Here is a 20,891-nt window from a genome sequence, read left to right as displayed (position 1 = left end):
CGTAAGGCTCTTTCTTCATTAAATATGTTGTCAAAAATCATAATTTACAGATATGAATGCTGATCACAGAAATAACAAAAGACCGGTTCAAAAATGGTTCAAATGGCTCTGAGCACTATGCGACTTAACTTCTGAGGTCATCAGTCGCCTAGAACTTAGAACTAATTAAACCTAACTAACCTAAGGACATCACACACATCCATGCCCGAGGCAGGATTCGAACCTGCGACCGTAGCGGTCGCTCGGCTCCAGACTGCAGCGCCCAGAACCGCACGGCCACTCCGGCCGGCAAAAGACAGGTAATAGAGACTCAGTCCCTTGTTTACACTATGGCACTGACGTCAAACATTATCAAGAATTGTCTCTGTCCAAAATTTGTCAGCATTAACATACATGACAGCCTTTATAATATGTTACAGGACAGATTTCAGATACTATCGTATTAAATGGCATGCATGTCATTGCTGTAGAAGTATGCAATGTACAATCTGTTAAGTAAGATCGTGGTCGGGTTCATCAGCAGAAAAATGTATTTGACAATAAACTAAAACATATATATAAATCATATACGCTGAAGACCCAAAGAAACTAGTACACCTGCCTAATATCGTGTAGAGCCCCCGCGAGCACGTAGAAGTGCCGCATCACGACGTGGCATGGACTCGACTAATGAATGAAGTAGTCCTGGAGGGGGGTGGGGGTGGGGGTGGGGGGGAGATTGGTGTTTAACGTCCCGTCGACAACAAGGTCATTAGAGACGGAGCTCAAGCTCGGGTGAGGGAAGGATGTGGAAGGAAATCGGCCGTGCCCTTTCAAAGAAACCATCCCGGCATTTGCCTGAAGCGATTTAGGGAAATCACGGAAAACCTAAATCAGGATGGCCGGAGACGGGATTGAACCGTCGTCCTCCCGAATGCGAGTCCAGTGTGCTAACCACTGTGCCACCTCGCTCGGTGGTCCTGGAGGGAACTGACACCGTGAATCCTGCAGGGCCGTCCATAAATCCGTAAGAGAAAGACGGAGTGTAGATCTCTTCTGAATAGCACGTTGCAAGGCATCCCACATATGCTCAATAATGTTCATGACTGGGGAGTTTGGTGGCCAGAGGAAGTGTTTAAACCCAGTAGTGTTCCTAGAGCCACTCTGTAGCAATTATGGACGTGTGGGATGTCGCATTGTCCTGTTGGAATGTCTGAATGCACAATGGACATGAATGGATGCAGGTGATCAGACAGTATGTTTACGTACGTGTCACCTGTCAGAGTCGTATCTAGACTTATCAGGGGTCCCATATCACTCCAGCTGCACTTTCTCCACACCATTACAGAGCCTCCACCAGCTTGAACAGTCCCCTGATGACTTGCAGGGTCCATGGATTCATGAGGTTGTCTCCATACCCGTACTTGTCCATCCGCTCGATACAATTTGAAACGAGACTCGTCCTACCACGTAACGTTTTTTCAATCATCAACAGTCCAATGTCTGTGTTGACTGGCCCAGACGAGGCGTAAGGCTTTGCGTCGTGCAGTCATCAAGGTTACAAAAGTTGGCCTTCGGCTCCGAAAGCCCATATCGATGATGTTTCGTTGAATGGTTCGCACGCTGACCCTTGTAGATGGCCCTGCATTGAAATCTGCAGTAATTTGCGGAAGGGTTGTACTTATGTCACGTTGAACGAGTCTCTTCAGTCGTTGTTGGTCCCGTTCTTGTAGAACCTTACCTAGCCGCAACGGCGTCGGAGATTTGATGTTTTACCGGATTTCTGATATTAGTGGTACACTCGTGAAATGGTCGTACGGGAAATTCCACACTTCATCACTACCTCGGAGGTGCTGTGTCCCATTGATCGTACACCGACTGTAACACCACGTTCAAACACATTTAGATCTTGATAAGCTGCCATTGTTGCAGCAGTAAACGGTCTAACAACTGCGCCAGACACTTGCTGTCTTGCCGGCCGGGGTGGCCGAGCGGTTCTAGGCGCTACAGTCTGGAAGCGCGCGACCGCTACAGTCGCAGGTTCGAATCCTGCCTCGGGCATGGATGTGTGTGATGTCCTTAGGTTAGTTAGGTTTAAGTAGTTCTAAGTTCTCGGGGACTGATGACCTCAGAAGTTACGTCCCATAGTGCTCAGAGCCATTTTAACCATTTGAACTTGCTGTCTTATATAGGCTTTGCCGACCGCCGCGCCGTATTCTGCCTGTTTACATATCTCTGTATTTCAGTACGCATGCTATACCAGCTTCTTTGGCTCTTCAGTGTATAAACAAAAGGAAAATACACTTGCAATTAATAATATGTCCAGTCACCCGCAGCGTCTATAATTGCTTGGCATCTCCGAGGTATGCTTGAAACCAAGTTTCCCGCGTATTCACGTGGAAGAGACGTTCAGATGCGTGGAATTTGCGTTCAGAGATGTTTCAATGTGAAGATCTTTTTTCCTCTCAACTTCTTTTTTATGTTAAACCATACATTTTCTATAGGATTAGCGTCAGGCGAATGTGAGGGCCAATCCAATGCCTGCACCCCTTCTCCTTTTACCAGACTGCTGCGGTGCTTCGGATCATTGTCCTCCTGCAGTGTCCAGTCTTCATTTTTGTCGGTGAATCAACGTTTGTCAGTTGGCGTCAAACATGTTTTATAAACGCGACGCGTAAGCTGCATTCATGTCTTTTCATGTGTACCTCATTCAAAGATTCAAAGTAAATTAATTCTTTATGGACACTGCTTGAAGGTTCACATGGCTTTAAGCACTATGGAACTTAACATCTGTGGTCATCAGCCCCCTAGACTTAAAACTACTTAAACCTAACTAACCTAAGGACATCACACACATCCATGCCCGAGGCAGGATTCGAACCTGCGACCGTAGCAGCAGCGCGGTTCCAGACTGAAGCGCCTAGAACCGCTCGGCCACAGCGGCCGGCTGCATGAAGGTGAAAGTTTCCCCCTGTTGGGTTGTGAAAGAACTAAGGCGATATCTTTTATTATCTGTGTGTACCCAACTACTTTATTACTTAAAAGACTATAAGTATACTTACGTTAATGCTATTGTACGTACAGTTATCATTTTGCAGAAATCGTTGTAAATACAGCTGTTTGTTTTTCTGTATCAGATGCCACTGATGATGCGTTATAAAGCTGAATACCGGTTTTGGAAAATAAAACATTTCTGATGGAGCTCAATGTGTTCTTTAACAAAAAAATTGAAGTCCCTTCCACGACAAGGTTATTTGGGACCGAGCACAAGCTCAGAATGGTGAAATACGGGGAAGAAAATTGCCCATCTTCCTTTCAAAGGAACCGCGCAGACATTTGATTTAAAAATTTTTGTGACACTACAGAAAATCGAATCTGGATGGACGGAGGGGCATTTGAAAAGACGTCCGTCAAAATACGAGTCCATTGTCTTACACTGGCGCCGCCTAGCGCCTTGACACAAGATTCTGTTGGATAATTCTCTCCATAAAATATACAGGGTGGCGCACGAAATGTGTTACCATTTTGTTTTTGAATATAAACTTCATTGTCAATATAATCTGAAAGGAACATATACTACAATGAAGAGCCGTCCATGGAGATTTGTTCTAACTCAGTACATGCTGAATATGTCCACCATTTCGTTTCCTAACTTCCTTCAAACGAACACTGAAGTTAGTGATTACCCTACGGTACATGTCTTCCGTAATTTCACTGCAAGCTTGAAGAATAAATCTTCTGAGCTCCATTAAATCACGTGGACGTTTCGGGAAAATTTTTTCCTTTAGGTACCCCCAAAGAAAAAAGTCACATGGACTTAGGTCTGGACTATTGGGGGGCCAATTTTGTCCGTCATTGAAGCGACATGGAAACCTGAGTTTGCAGTATGTGGCCTTGCTCCATCTTGCATGAAACACTGCGTGTTGAAGGGCAAGGCAGTAGCACGAAGCTGTGGAATAAAGCTATTGCGAAGCATACTCAAATAACGCTCGCTGTTCGCAGTTTCTTCAAAGAAAAAGGGTCCAGTACGTCCGTGACTGGAAATTACTGCTCACGCTGTAATCCTCGGAGCATAATGTTGTCGTTCATGAAGCACTTGTGAGTTTTTAGTGGCCCAAAAGCGTACATTTTGTCTGTTAACCACACCGTCTTAATGAAAATGCGCCTCGTCTGAAAACCAAACGTTGTTGAGAGTTTCTTCCCTATGAACCGCCCACTGAGCAAACAGTAGTCTCTGCTGCTTGTGTTCTTCAGTGAGCTTCTGTGCACGGGTCATCTTGTATGGGTACATATGGAGGTCACTTTTAAGAATGCGTTGAACGGAGCGTCTGGATATACCCAGTTGCACTGCTGCCTTTCTACACGATTTCCCGGGACTTCTCTGTACAGCAACTCGCACCGATTCAATATTCTCCGGCGAACAAACAGGCTTCGGCCGAGGTCGCTTCGCTTCCAATACTGTTCCTTCCTGTACAAATTTATCGTACGACCTGTGGATGGTCTTCTTGCAAGGGACCCATCGTGTGTTAAACTGTTGTGGAAAACACCTCTGAGTCACAACAAGGCTCTTCGTTTCATGAAAAAGTAACACAATTGCCGATCATTGCTCTGTCGTCAGTCTTCCATTGTCAGCCATTGCTGCTTACTAGTCTCCTAGCGGCAGTATCGTGAATCACACGTCATTTCGTAACCTATTTGTTTTTCCAAGCTCTACTGGTACTGCTGTAGAGATCCCAGCGGGATATCTAATGTGCGTCGTAAATTGTGAAAGAAACAATTGGTAACACATTTCGTGCACCACCCTGTATGAATGAAGAAGCAGAGTCAGCCTATCTTTCTAACAGTATAATGTACTGGTGAATTCTCGTTATTGTGATCACTTGAGTCACCTCAAAGCCAGTTTCAGACAGAAATTTTGGTGACAGTAGAACACGAACACATGTCACCAGGTCTACGGCTGCTTTTCTTACACTGTAAAAATCAGCTTTCACGGCCGGAAATGTCACATGTCGTGTTCGGATGAATTTCACCTTGAAAACCAACGTTTCGTCCCCATCTGCGGAGAACGTTTTCAAGAGGGATTGTAGATTCTTTGAACATCGGCTTCACTCCCTGGCTCGTTACTGACTGCAGCAAAATTGCTCTTCCTAGTGTTTCCGCTCATTGACGTGACGTCACATGTTTTGAATACGCGAGCGCAATTGGCCGTCGTCGACTGCCGTCGTCCGCTGTTGCTATCAGCACATCACCGGAATCCAGATGCCATTCAAATTCTCGCCCGTCCTACTGAAATTCCTGGGGTTTTTACAGTCTCTATGGCCTCACTGTATACCCTTTCATGGTATCCGCTTGTGACTGTCAGTACTTGAACCCTATCAAAATGAACGTGGTGGTCTCTTGGCTGCAAAGCATGTGCTACAGCAGTTGATCTGTTAATCTCCTCTCTTCGGCAATTACTCTTTTGCTCTTCTAGTTGTTTTTTGACCGTTATTTTTGTAGTATTCACGTGCACCTCCCCACAACATTGGGTTTTAAGGCGAAATCCATTCGCCCACGGCATAATAGCCCTGAACATTTTATTAGTTGTTTTCTTACAATATTGTGGGCTCCATACTCAGCTCAGAGAAAATTGCTTGTGTGTAACTGTTCAAGATCCACCCTTCAGCTTGTTTGTAATGAAACATTTTTCTGCATACTCTCACAAATTAATTAATTTCTCCATTTGACGCTGACTTTAAGTTCCTTTCAAGCCATTCAGTGTTATATCGTTCGTGGGTTCCCTAAATCGGCTAAGGCGAATTCCAGTATGGTTTCCGTCCCTCCGTTTCAAGTTCACAGGTTAATGTAAGCTCGAGATAAGCTATTGCAAATGTGAAATTGTGGTACATTAAGTACTGATGTAACCGACAGAATGTTGAATGCAAGTATGCAATCGTGCTTGCATTGTGTTGTATAGCTGCCGGATGTCAACTTGTGGGATGGTTTCATGCCTGTTGCTCTTGGGCGGTCAATACAGGGATGGTAAATCCTATTTGCGGATGACGCTAGAGTTGTCGTCCGATGATGACCCATACGTACTCGATTGGAGAGAGATCTGGTGATGGAGCAGGCCTAAGCAACATATCGACACAGTGAGAGCATGTTGGGTTACAACAGCGGTATGTGGGCATGCGTTATCCTGTTGGAAAACATCCCCTAGAATGCTGTTCATGAATGGCAGCACAACAGGTCGAATCAGCAGACTACCGTACAATTTTGCAACCAGGGAGCGTGGGATAACCATGATAGTGCTCCTGCTGTCATACGAAGTCGTGCCCGAGCCCATAACTCCAGGTGTAGGTCCAGTGTGTCTAACACGCAGACAGGTTGGATGCAGGCCTCAACTGTCCTCCTCCTAACCAACATACGACCATAACTGGCACCGAGGCAGAACTAGCTTTCATCAGAAAACAAAACAGACCTCCGCCCTGTCCTCCAATGTACTCTCGCTTGACACCACTGAATTCGCAAATGGCGGTGGTTTGGGATCAGTGAAATACACGTTACGGAGCGTCTGGCTTGGAGCTATCCTTGAAGTAAACGATTTGGAACAGTTCGTAATGTCACTGTCGTGCCAACTGACGCTCAAATTGCTGTTGCAGATGTAGTAAGATGCGCCACAGCCATACGCCGAAAGTGATGGTCTTCCCTGTCGGTAGTACCGTCCGGACCCCGTTCTTCTTGCGACTGTACATTCTCTAGACTGCGGGTGCCAGCAGTCATGTACAGTGGCTACATTACTGTCAAGACTTCCTGCAATGTCGCAGAAGAAACTTCCACCTTCTCGTAGCCCTTTTATACGACCTCGTTTAAACTCAGTGAGGTGTTGAGAATGGCAGCTTTGTCACCTTCAAGGCATTCTTGACTAACATGAACTAACAACGTTCAGTCTCTGAGGTAACTAACGCTCACGACCATTACAGCGTGTAGTTAAAACAAACCTGATTTTCATCCTCACGGTGCCGCTACTAGCGCCACTATTAAGCGACTGACATCTTTCAGATGTAGAAACACGCCTTCTCACTTTCGTTGCAAAGTTGGTACTTTTTGTCGATGATACAAGTATAGCTATCACACCCGACAGACAAGAATTAACTGGTGAAATTGTAAACGATGTTTTTCAGAAAATCATTAAGTGGTTCTCTGCAAATGGGCTCTCATTAAACTTTGACAAAACACAGTATATACAGTTCCACACAGTAAATGGAATGACCCCATTAATAAATATAGACTTCGATCAGAAATGGTAGCTAAGGTAGAATATTCAAAATTTCTAGGTGTATGCATTGATGAGTGGTTGAACTGGAAAAAACGCACTGACAAGGGAACCGCCCCATTGCACCCCCCTCAGATTTAGTTGTAAGCTGGCACAGGGATAGGCCTTGAAAAACTGAACACAGATCAATCGAGAGAACAGGAAGAAGTTGTGTGGAACTATGAAAAAATAACCAAAATATACAAACTGAGTAGTCCATGCCGAAGATAGGCAACATCAAGGACAATGTGAGCTGAGGAGCGCCGTGGTCCTGTGGTTAGGGTGAGCAGCTGTGGAACGTGAGGTCCTTGGTTCGAGTCTTCCCTCGAGTGAAAATTTTACTTTCTTTATTTTCCCAAAGTTACGATCTGTCCGTTCATTCATTGACGTCTCTGTTCACTGTAGTAAGTTTAGTGTCTGTGTTTTGCGACCGCACCGCAAAACCGTGCGATTAGTAGACGAAAGGACGTGCCTCTCCAATAGGAACCGAAAACATTTGATCGCAAGGTCATAGGTCAAACGATTCCTCCACAGGAAAACACGTATGATATATTATATACGACACTGGTGACGGCATGTGCGTCACATGACATATGTTGTCGACCCATCTAACTTGCACACTTGGCGAATGGGTAAAAAGATTCTTCTACCTTGCCCGATTTAGGTTTTCTTGTGGATGTGATAATCACTCCCAAAAAAGTGATGAAAACATAAGAGTTTGTCACATAAACTGCAACAAATGAATGCAACAGTTTCACAGTCGCACAGTTTTCCCTGTGCTCTGTCAAAACATATGTTTTTTACGTTTTCAAATGTTTCCGTGTGTAGACCGTCAAATCCTGCATATGTCCAAGCAAATCTGAACATGTCCTGGAATTTTGGAGAGCGAAGTTGATTATGTGTGAGTGCCTGAACTTTGATAATTGTCTGAAAATAAAAAATTAAACTTTTCACTCGAGAGAAGATTTGAACCAAGGACCTCTCGTTCCGCAGCTGCTCATGCTAACCACGGGACCACGGCGCTCGTAAACTCACATGTTCCTTGATGTTGATTACCTTGCACATGGACTACTCAGTTTGTATATTTTGTTTATTTTTTTCATAGTTCCACACAACTTCTTCCTGTTTTCTCGATTGATCTGCGTTCAGTTTTTCAAGGCCTATCCCTGTGCCAACTTATAACTAAATCTGAGGGGGGTGCGATGGGGAGATTCCCTTGTTAGATAACATAGGATCCCAAGAATTTGAATATTTTTAAGGTTCTTGTAAGGAACATACCGGCAACATGGCAGTAGTGAGAAGTTCCCGTTTCTGTTTTATTTGTACGCCGAAGCAATGTCATGACATTTGGTTTACGAGGTTTGGTAGGACAACTTCCTCACACAGTGTACACAAATTCAGCAGATTTAGAATCTTCATCCTCAAATTAGTTTTGAAACTGTTGATGGTAGTGAGAAAATTAACGAAATCCTGTCTGCAAGTGCCGTCCAGTTTGGAAGCACCGACAAAGCGAAAGTAAATGTATGACCATCGTCTGAAAGAGCTTTCCGTTATTTTTTGGACTACGACAGTTTCTTTTGAATCTACAAAAGAGACAGTCTCCTCTAATTATCTGACGCTAAATGACGATATAGAGGTTTCTTTACTCGTATTCTAAAAGTGTTATGTGGAACTTTTATCATCGAACCCCTAGACGCCGGCACATCACGCGATTTCGTGAGGACAGCGTATTTTCCTGTGAAAACCATATCTTTTATCCTACTTCGTGAGTTATATATACGAATAAGTTTCATGAGGCAGCAGGATACTGTAGCGAAAAGTGATAAGAAAAAATGACGTTAGCCACACTTCGTTGATATACGAGAGGAGAAAGAAAAACACCGAGACTGTACTTCCTCGAAGCTCAAACATTTCTGTTACTGAAGATTTCATACATTCATAGTTAGTTTCACTGAGCACTAGAATACATAGAGCGTGCTGAACTCATAGCCGGAAACACAGTAGCTGATTCGAACCGGAGGAAAAATTGTGATGGAAATGTTCCTGTCATCAAACTTAGCGCCAAAGTCAGATACCAAAGCACAACACAGTTTTACGCAAAATGAAATTTTATTTTGGATAACCCATGACTATTCCTTACTTTAGTAGAGTATGTATTTTGTATGTTCATTCATTGAGCATGTATTTTCACTGAAAAAAGAACAAAAACGCTTTACTGTCACATACGTAATCGGTTTAGACTCAATTAAAATTCAGTCTCCAGTGTGTTAAGTGGATATGTGATGACAATCCTGCCATACAATAAACAGTATAAAATCGAACATTAAACTAAAGATATTTGAAATCCTCAGAAAAAAATATACAGAGTGAGTGAGGAGGAAAGGTACATGCTTTGGGACGCGATAGTATTAGTGATGTGGACATATGGTCTATTGCGAATGGTTTCCGAGATAGGACTCGTTTAAATCACTTCTGTACGTTTTTCTTTAATAACTCGAATACTGCACACTCCAACGAAAACGTGTCTCAGTACACAATTAAAGGAAATTAAATTTGCAACTAAAAAGGTCCTAATTATTTATTTGTCTAGGAATAACAGTTTGTGAGAAGAGATCGCGAGAATATTCGAAACCGCGTGTGCGCTGTAGCTTAAGTACCTTTTGTGGGCCAGTTTGAGGTAGTTTTCCCACTTGATAAACCACAAGCGTCCTGTACCAAAATGTTCGCCTCAACATCCTTTATACTACTGTAGTACTTCGTACACAGTGACAATGAATAATACAGAAAATAAATAGAAATGTACATTAAATGTGTTCTATCTCGGAAACCATTCGGAATAGGGCATATGTCCACATCAAGTTTCTTGTTCAGAATTACTAATGCTATCACCTGTTAAAACATTTACCTTTTCTCTTGACTCACCCTGTATACTCTATATGGAAAGACGTGTAATGTACAATATGTTAAGAATCGAGAGAGAATAATAACAATACCAGACCAGAGAGAAACGCTATATTTAAAAAGTTCATGAGGCATGTTTGCAGTCTTACTTCTATACTGTACTAAACGTACATATGTGGGATAAAATTTAAGGCAAAATGATATCAATGTTAAGATTCGCTGATAATACGTATAGCTCTTCTCTGTGAAAATTAAGAAGAATTACAATATTGTGGAATGGAATGTATAGTCTTCCGAACATAGAATATGGCCTGAGAGCAAATCAAAGCAAGACAAATTTATTGAGGAAGTGCAAAAATCAACGTAGTGACAAACTCATCATGAAAATGAGGGCCATGTGGTAGATGAAGAGAAGGAATTCTAAAACCTTGGAAGCAAAATAATGCATAACGGACGAAGCAAGAAGGGCGTATGAAGCGGGAAACCACAGTCAGAGAGAACATTCTTCGTCAACTTAAGTCGACTAGTACCAAACATAAACTTTAAATTTGAAAAAGAAATTTCTGTGAATGTTCTTCTGGAATACAGCGACGTGTGCAAGTAAATTGTTAACTGTGGAAAAAAGAGAACGAGAAAAGAGGCGTTTGAGATGTAGTACTGTAGAAGTGCTATGATAGGAAATGAAGGGAGAGGGATGAGGGAATAACTTTCAAGATACTAAAAAGAGGAGTAGGCGGCAAAAATGGATATAGGAGTATCTACAACAAATAATTGACTTCGTTGAGTGCAAATGCTATCCTGAGAAATTGGCACAGAAAAGGAAAGCATGGCGTGTTGCATAAAACCAGTCGGGAGACTGTTACTCCAACCTTTGTGATGAGGGGGGGTAAAATAATGAGAAGTGTGGTTGAAGCGTTTTCACACGAAATGTGCATATACAAATGTTGGTTAAAAATGCTATTGCATATTTTGGCTCTCACGTAAGTCTCAAGGGATGATTTCCACACTTGGTGCATTAGTACACATCCACACCCTCGCATTTGTTATAGTTTTTGAATTAATTATTCACTCAGACATAAGTACAGTTTATGCTAGGGAACAAGAATTAGGCGATTATTATATTAAAATCAGTTTTTCACGAGACAGTTCAATCACTATTTAATGCCGTTGTTCTTTTCTTTCACACAATGAAATTAGCACTGGTGAGGCGGTTTACTGTTTTACTTTAATAATAATTTGACTCCGAACTTCCTATAGTAGTAATGTAGGCTGCTATAATCGAAAGTTATTCAATCAATTCGAACAGATCCACAAGTCCCACTGTCCTCTTTGTTCTAACAGTTTTGGCGCGAAATCACAGTTCGCCACCTGTTCACTTACGCCGATGTATACCCCGTAAATCGCACTCACACAAATAATCGTAGCACTTCCAGTTCACCAAATATATGCTTGCACACTTGCACTATTAAACAATACTCTTTGTCGAAATAAATCGGCGTGAAAAAGAATTCTCAAACGACCACATGGGCCACCCTCAAGTGGGGCTTGCTCGCCACCCACCCTCCAAAACGACTGACTAACGACTCACCCCTGGCCAAGATGGCCGCTCGCTTATATAGGCTCGGACGTCAACCCCCTAGTTATGCAAGTACCAATCTCACCAGCTAAGGTTACAAATTTTGATACATACATCCTTCAACAGAAATAAGTACATCATCGAAACCACGTTAAAAAGTACATCTTATTTATTATGTTACATTAATTTCTAGGATTATTCTATCGCCCGTAAATCAAGTTTTAGTTTTTGCAAAATTTCGCCACTTAGAGCAAATTTGTTTGTTTACAACTGTGCTGCAAAGTTTTAACATAGAACTGCATATAGCACCGTTTTTAGACGTAATCTATAGCGTCTTACACGCTGCGCTGCTCAAAATCTTCATAGCAATAATAATTAATTAATTATGGGCGATAAATGTTAATAATAATTTGCAAACAATGAAAACTATTGCAAGTTAAGTGTGTAGTATAACTTAACTAGTTTAAAATACGTGTGATGCCACCCAAAATATTATGTAGTGCCGTTCTTTGCGTCATGAATTTTCTATGGAATTTTATAAACAATTTTCCCTCAAACTTTGTTTATTGCTCTTTACGGGCTTAATTATTTATGAATCTTAACATATGACTACGGCACCCGATCCGCTATGACGAAACGTTTTTAATGAGTGCTCGCCCATCCCTGTAAGTTGTTATTTATTATTTTTATTAATCATCAGTATTCGTGATATTAACCGATTTTGAGGTTACTATAACTTTTGCGTCTCGTGACTTGAAATAAAGATCGATCTTTCAGAAGGTGCATATTGCCGACCACAATCCACTGCCGCTTCGCTCTTCACCGTAAGTTACACAGTTTTCGCGAAGCGCGCACCATGTAGCGCACTCACTCTTCGCAAAGCAAACCTTGCATACTAGAAATATTCATCTAGTAACGGGGGTTTGTACCCTCCAAAAGCCCGCTGCATAAAAAGAAAAAGAGATCTGACCAGAAATATCTTGTCCTCTTTCCATTCCAATTCTCGCATTTCCGCTAATTCTACCCTTTTTTAATTCAGCATCTCCAACTACTTTCTGCATTCTGTTGTCGTTGATGATCACCGATTTTTACGCTTTTCCTACCGAAATGGCAAGAGCCCCGAATCCAAATGCTCCTCCGTCTACATATTTGCCGTCCTCTGGCGCTAGGCGGCTGCGAATTGTAGCCTGTAACATGGCGATGTGTAATCTAGCTATGTCGGTGCGTGAGACAGAGCATGCTGTAGTCGAGTTTAGATTTCGAAGAGTTCGTCCACACATGGAGTGCCCTCTCCTTCAGCACGAGATGCCAGGCTACACACGAGCGCTGCGACATCTGTAGCAATTCGACGCCTTGGGTTCATCGTCGTCGATCATCCTCCATATTGTCCCGACTTAGGCCCATCCGATTTTCACCTGTTTCCATATCTTAAAGAACACCTTCGAGGACTTCACTTTGATAGTGATTAAGTCGTGCAAGCAGAGCTGAGGTTGTGACTCGATCAACAAAAGTAAACGTTCTACAGTGTCAGTATCAAAAATCTCCCGTTGGGAGAAATGTAAAAAGCTTTAAGAGCTTTTACTTAAGAAAATTGAGGAAGCATTACTTTTCAGCCACCCTAGTAAGGGGACACAACTGGACCGTTTCCACACTCCAGTTCTCTGTGAAACCTGTGATACACTTTGTAAGACAGAGATAGTCTTTCGTTGCTTTTAGCGTCGTGACGTCTACTAATCAGTACTGAGTGATGCTTCTTTATCTGTGAATTCCATTCTGTTTCGTATGTGTAGGTTTTTATTAGGTAGTCTTGAGATCTGCTTTCCCCAGACTATTGGATTCAATTATGGGAGCTTTACATAGAAATCACGCTTTGTAACGAAAGTAACCAGACCATGTGCCTAATAGGAATATGTGTCTGTTATACTTTTCAAGTATTAAAGTTATGTAACTAATGTTTGTCTAAAATGTTAATAGTAAAATCCAAAGAACTTCGGTTTAATGCTCTTTTTACACGCAACACATTTCTCTAACAATGATTACGTTAGTCTAGTCTCGTTTAACAGTTTTGTTTGTTTCACATTCATACTGAAGCAAACATTGCCTACTTTGTGTTTCGACATTAATTAAACAGACCAATGCTAATCGCAGAAGCCCTTTTCATTCAAGTTCTACGAGGTGCGTTCAAGTTCTAAGGCCTCTGATTTTTTTTCTCCGGACTGGAAAGAGATAGAAACATGCGCATTGTTTTAAAATGAGGCCGCGTTCATTGTCAATACGTCCCAGAGATGGCAGCACCTTACGGCAGATGGAATTTTACCGCCAGCGGCGAGAATGAGAACTGTTTTAAATACTTAAAATGGCGACGTTTTCCTTACTTGAACAGCGTGCAATCATTCGTTTTCTGAAATTGCGTGGTGTGAAACCAATTGAAATTCATTGACAGTTGAAGGAGACATGTGGTGATGGAGTTATGGATGTGTCGAAAGTGCGTTCGTGGGTGCGACAGTTTAATGAAGGCAGAACATCGTGTGACAACAAACCGAAACAACCTCGGGCTCGCACAAGCTGGTCTGACGACATGATCGAGAAAGTGGAGAGAATTGTTTTGGGGGATCGCCGAATGACTGTTGAACAGATCGCCTCCAGAGTAGGCATTTCTGTGGGTTCTGTGCACACAATCCTGCATGAAGTCCTGAAAATGCGAAAAGTGTCATCCAGGTGGGCGCCACGAATGCTGACGGAGGACCACATGGCTGCCCGTGTGGCATGTTGCCAAGCAATGTTGACGCGCAACGACAGCATGAATGGGACTTTCTTTTCGTCGGTTGTGACAATGGATGAGACGTGGATGCCATTTTTCAATCCAGAAACAAAGCGCCAGTCAGCTCAATGGAAGCACACAGATTCACCGCCACCAAAAAAATTCAGGTAACCGTCAGTGCTGAAAAAATGATGGTGTCCATGTTCTGGGACAGCGAGGGCGTAATCCTTACCCATTGCGTTCCAAAGGGTACTACGGTAACAGTTGCATCCTACGAAAATGTTTTGAAGAACAAATTCCTTCCTGCACTGCAACAAAAACGTCCGGGAAGGGCTGCGCGTGTGCTGTTTCACCAAGACAACGCACCCGCACATCGAGCTAACGTTACGCAACAGTTTCTTCGTGATAACAACTTTGAAGTGATTCCTCATGCTCCCTACTCACCTGACCTGGCCCCTAGTGACTTTTGGCTTTTTCCAACAATGAAAGACACTCTCCGTGGCCGCACATTCACCAGCCGTGCTGCTATTGCCTCAGCGATTTTCCAGTGGTCAAAACAGACTCCTAAAGAAGCCTTCGCCGCTGCCATGGAATCATGGCGTCAGCGTTGTGAAAAATGTGTACGTCTGCAGGGCGATTACGTCGAGAAGTAACGCCAGTTTCATCGATTTCGGGTGAGTAGTTAATTAGAAAAAAAATCGGAGGCCTTAGAACTTTAATGCACCTCGTACTTTCAGTACTGTATGTTTCTCCACGACAACCACTGATTCTCAAACACGATACTGTTTCAACCACAAATCTCTTATTAATTACACCCTCGCATCTTTCTGCTGGATAACTAAAATTCTTGCCTTCTGCAAACCGACGTAACTATATAACTATTTGTTCTGCTTTATACCGCATATTACTTATCCGCGGCATGGCAGCACGCCTGTGCGGTCGTTGAACATCGACTCTTGCGGAAGATGGCGACTGAAAGACCAAAGGCCACTATGAGTGTAGGTAGTACTAACAGTGGAACGCCCATCATAATGCAACGGCCGCTCAGTTTCAGTTGAAATGAAGACGGCTACAATGATAGAGATCAGGAACTAGGTGCAGCAGTGGTCACTAAAAATGGTGGAATTGGTGCCAAGCAGCCTGAGTGCCGTCAGTGTATTGAGGCCACGTAGATGGCTAATGAGGGACAGGAGAAGAACAACAGAAGGCTGCTAACAGTGTCCTCGACAACGTCGACAGACAACACGAAAAGTACAAATCCTTAGAATAGCTCTATTCAGCTGGATTGCTGAAGAGTTCCTTCCGTGGAACTGTTACACTATGTGACCTAAAGTACCAGGACACTTGGCTGAAAATGACTTACAAGTTCGAGGCGCCCACCATCGGTAATGCTGCAATTCAATATGGTGTTGGCGCACACAGCCTTGATGACACCTTCCACTCTCGCAGGCATACGTTCAACCAGGTGCTGGAAGGTTTCTTGGGGAATGGCAGCCCATTCTTCATGGTGTGCTGCACTGGGGAGAGGTATCGATGTCGTCGGTGAAGCCTGGCCCGAAGTCGGCGTTCCAAGACATCTCAAAGATGTTCTATAGGATTCAGGTCAGGACTCTGTGCAAGCCATCCATTACAGGTATGTTACTGTCGTGTAACCACTCCGCCACAGTCCGTGCATTATGAACAGGTGCTTGATCGTGTTGAAAGATGCAGTCGCCATCCCCGAATTGCTCTTCGGCAGTGTGAAGCAAGAAGCTGCTTAAAACATCAATGTAGGCCTGTGCTGTGATAGTGCCACGCAAAAAAACAAGGGGTGCAAGCCCCTTCCATGAAAAACACGACCACACCATAACACCACCGAATCCGACTTTTACTGGCACACGGCGTTCATTGGGTATTGGCCATATCCACGCCCTGCCATCGGATCGCCACATTGTGAACCCTGATTCGTCACTCCACACAACGTTTTTACATTGTTCAATCGTCCAATGTGTACGCTCCTTACACCAAGCGAGGCGTCGTTTGGCATTTACTGGCGTGATGTGTGGCTGATGAGCAGTCGCTCGACCATGAAATCCAAGTTTTCTCACCACCCGCCTAATTTTCGTAGTACTTGCGTTGGATCCTGATGCAGCTTTGAATTCCTGTGTGATCTGGAAGGATGTCTGCTTATTTTACATTACGACCCTCTTCAACTGTCGGCGGTCTCTGTCAGTCAACAGATGAGGTCGGCCTGTACACTTTTGTGCGTGTTCCTTCACGTTTCCACTTCACTAACACATAGGAAACAGTGAACCTACGGATGTTTAGGAGTGTGGAAATCTCGCTTACAGACTTATGACAGAAGTCAAACCCAATCACCTTGCCACGTTCGAAGTCCGTGAGTTCCGCGGAGCGCCCCATTCTGCTCTCTCACTATGTTTAATGACTACTGAGGTCGCTGATATGCAGTACCTGGCAGTACGTGGCAGCACAATGCAAAACGTATGTTTCTGGGGGTGTCCTTTTGATCACATAGTGTAGCAACACAGACAGGGCTTGACATCCCCCCTCTATGTCCGGTAGGATCTTTTCTAAAGCTGCTGTTCTTACGTCGTGTTACATAACGCGAGTACGATACCATTTCTACTAGACACGTAAGAGAGACCAACAAATCGTACAGCTTCATTCACTGTGTTGCCATGGGCGCGTCCGAAGACGATAGCTCATTTTTGCCATTTTGACACATCTGTTCATCGATCAACTGCGCTGATACTACACAACACAGTAACACTTGCAATGACACACACACACACACACACACACACACACACACACACACGTGGCTTTAATCTATAGCGCTCCTAAGCGCTGCTTTATAAATTTAAAGGAGCTATTATTTTTTTCCGCTGAACTTATTTCCCATTGAGCACAACACCGCTCATGGTGTAGTTAAAATTCTAGAACGTAATACTATCAAAATGTGTAAGACGTACCCAGACCAGGTATGATGACATTGCAGACGAGGCAGAACCAGGCGAGCGGCACGGGCAGGATGGGGATGGCTGCGCGCATGAGTGACGTGTGCTCCACCAGCGAGGGGTCGATCTTGGGGCCCGTGTCCAGCTGCGGCACATCAACACCGCCAGTTATAACAGCAGTAAGTGCCTAGGAATACTGAGCTCCGTTGCAATTTCTTGTATCGTGTGACTCTCGACTTTGGTGCCACAAGAAAGTCACAGAGCTATCATACACTCCTGGAAATTGAAATAAGAACACCGTGAATTATTTGTCCCAGGAAGGGGAAACTTTATTGACACATTCCTGGGGTCAGATACATCACATGATCACACTGACAGAACCACAGGCACATAGACACAGGCAACAGAGCATGCACAATGTCGGCACTAGTACAGTGTATATCCACCTTTCGCAGCAATGCAGGCTGCTATTCTCCCATGGAGACGATCGTAGAGATGCTGGATGTAGTCCTGTGGAACGGCTTGCCATGCCATTTCCACCTGGCGCCTCAGTTGGACCAGCGTTCGTGCTGGACGTGCAGACCGCGTGAGACGACACTTCATCCAGTCCCAAACATGCTCAATGGGGGACAGATCCGGAGATCTTGCTGGCCAGGGTAGTTGACTTACACCTTCTAGAGCACGTTGGGTGGCACGGGATACATGCGGACGTGCATTGTCCTGTTGGAACAGCAAGTTCCCTTGCCGGTCTAGGAATGGTAGAACGATGGGTTCGATGACGGTTTGGATGTACCGTGCACTATTCAGTGTCCCCTCGACGATCACCAGTGGTGTACGGCCAGTGTAGGAGATCGCTCCCCACACCATGATGCCGGGTGTTGGCCCTGTGTGCCTCGGTCGTATGCAGTCCTGATTGTGGCGCTCACCTGCACGGCGCCAAACACGCATACGACCATCATTGGCACCAAGGCAGAAGCGACTCTCATCGCTGAAGACGACACGTCTCCATTCGTCCCTCCATTCACGCCTGTCGCGACACCACTGGAGGAGGGCTGCACGATGTTGGGGCGTGAGCGGAAGACGGCCTAACGGTGTGCGGGACCGTAGCCCAGCTTCATGGAGACGATTGCGAATGGTCCTCTCCGATACCCCAGGAGCATCAGTGTCCCTAATTTGCTGGGAAGTGGCGGTGCGGTCCCCTACGGCACTGCGTAGGATCCTACGGTCTTGGCGTGCATCCGTGCGTCGCTGCGGTCCGGTCCCAGGTCGACGGGCACGTGCACCTTCCGCCGACCACTGGCGACAACATCGATGTACTGTGGAGACCTCACGCCCCAGGTGTTGAGCAATTCGGCGGTACGTCCACCCGGCCTCCCGCATGCCCACTATACGCCCTCGCTCAAAGTCCGTCAACTGCACATACGGTTCACGTCCACGCTGTCGCGGCATGCTACCAGTGTTAAAGACTGCGATGGAGCTCCGTATGCCACGGCAAACTGGCTGACACTGACGGCGGCGGTGCACAAATGCTGCGCAGCTAGCGCCATTCGACGGCCAACACCGCGGTTCCTGGTGTGTCCGCTGTGCCGTGCGTGTGATCATTGCTTGTACAGCCCTCTCGCAGTGTCCGGAGCAAGTGTGGTGGGTCTGACACACCGGTGTCAAAGTGTTCTTTTTTCCATTTCCAGGAGTGTATTTGAATGACAATTTTTACGAAGATTATTGGCTAAAATGGTTCAAATGGCTCTGAGAACTATGGGACTTAACATCTGAGGTCATCAGTCCCCTAGAACTTAGAACTACTTAAACCTTACTAACCTAAGGACATCACACACTGTAAGTAGGCTGTTTATGTTTTCTTATTGGCAACGTTACGTAGCGCTCTGTATGAAAATCACTGGCTGTGCTGTGTGCAGGCTGTGGCTAGTTTGCATTGTTGTCTGCCATTGTAGAGTTGGGCAGCTGGATGTGAACAGCGTGTAGCGTTGCGCAGTTGGAGGTGAGCCGCCAGCAGTGGTGGATGTGGGGAGAGAGATGGCGGAGTTTTGAAATTTGTTAGACTGGATGTCATGAACTGATATATACATTATGACTTTTGAACACTATTGAGGTAAATACATTGTTTGTTCTCTATCAAAATCTTTCATTTGCTAACTATGCCTATCAGTAGTTAGTGCCTTCAGTAGTTTGAATCTTTTATTTAGCTGGCAGTAGTGGCGCTCGCTGTCTTGCAGTAGCTTGAGTAACGAAGATCTTTGTGAGGTAAGTGATTTGTGAAAGGTATAGGTTAATGTTAGTCAGGGCCATTATTTTGTAGGGATTATTGAAAGTCAGATTGCGCTAAAAGTATTGTGTGTCACTTTAGTGAATGTTTGAGTACGTTCAGTTTTGCTCAGCTGTTTGAAAAGCAAACAATGTAAGAGGTTTATCAGCACAGTAATTCATAAATTTTTCTAAGGGGACGTGTCTACACATCCATGCTCGAGGCAGGATTCGAACCTGCGACCGTAGCGGTCGTGCGGCTCCAGACTGTAGCGCCTAGAACCGCTCGACCACTCCGGCCGGCTGAAGATTATTCATATAGTAATACACTGAAGTGACAAAAGTAATGGGATAGCGATATACACGTATACAGATGGTATAAAAGGCAGTGCACTGGAGGGGCTGTCATTTGTATTCAGGTGATTCATGTGAAAAGATCCAGATGTGATTATGGCCGCAGCACGGGAAGTAACGGACTTTGAATGCGGAGTGGTAGTTGGCGCTAGATTCATGGGACATTCCATTTCGAAAATCGTCAGGGAATTAAATACTCCGAGATCCACAGTGTCAAAAGTGAGCTGGGTATACCAAATTTCAGGTATTATCTCTCATCACAAACAAACAGCGCAGTGGCCGACGGTCTTCGTTTAACGACCGAGAGCAGCGGCGTTTGCTTAGAGTTGTCAGTGGTAAAAGACAAGCGACACTGCGTGAAATAACCACAGAAATCAATGTAGGACGTACGACGAACGTATCCGCTAGGACAGTGCGTCAAAATCTGGTGGTAATGGGCTATGATAGCAGACGACTGACGAGAGTGCTTTTGCTAACAGCGCGACATCGCCTGCAGTGCCTCTCCTAAGCTCGTAACCATATCAGTTAGTCCCTAGACGACTGGAAAACTGTGGCCTGGTCAGGTGAGTTCCGATATCAGATGGTAAGAGCTGATGGTAGGGTTCGAGAGTGACGCAGACCCCGCGAAGCCATGGAACCAAGTTGTCAACAAGCCACTGTTCAAGCTAGTGGTGGTTCCATAATGCCGTGGGCTGGATGTTCGGCTACTTTGAAACCGTTTGCAGCCATTCAAAGACGTCACGTTCCGAAACAACGATGGAATTTTAATGGATGTAAATGTACGTCACCGGGCCACAACTATTCGCA

At 44.6% G+C, this 20,891-nt stretch overlaps 1 protein-coding gene across 1 annotated transcript in view; it reads right to left on the bottom strand.

Moving 5' to 3' along the window:
• The window catches only part of LOC126191419 (protein stum), a 536,846-nt gene that overhangs the window by 53,064 nt on the left and 462,891 nt on the right, over nt 1–20,891 (bottom strand). The window contains exon 5 of the mRNA XM_049932291.1: nt 17,484–17,613. Within this exon, the coding sequence (XP_049788248.1) occupies nt 17,484–17,613 (130 nt within the window). The remainder of the gene's footprint in view (nt 1–17,483; nt 17,614–20,891) is intronic.

The sequence above is a fragment of the Schistocerca cancellata genome, chromosome 6, assembly GCF_023864275.1.
Source record: "Schistocerca cancellata isolate TAMUIC-IGC-003103 chromosome 6, iqSchCanc2.1, whole genome shotgun sequence".
NCBI lineage: Eukaryota > Metazoa > Arthropoda > Insecta > Orthoptera > Acrididae > Schistocerca > Schistocerca cancellata.
This window is presented reverse-complemented; position numbering and strand designations above follow the sequence as displayed.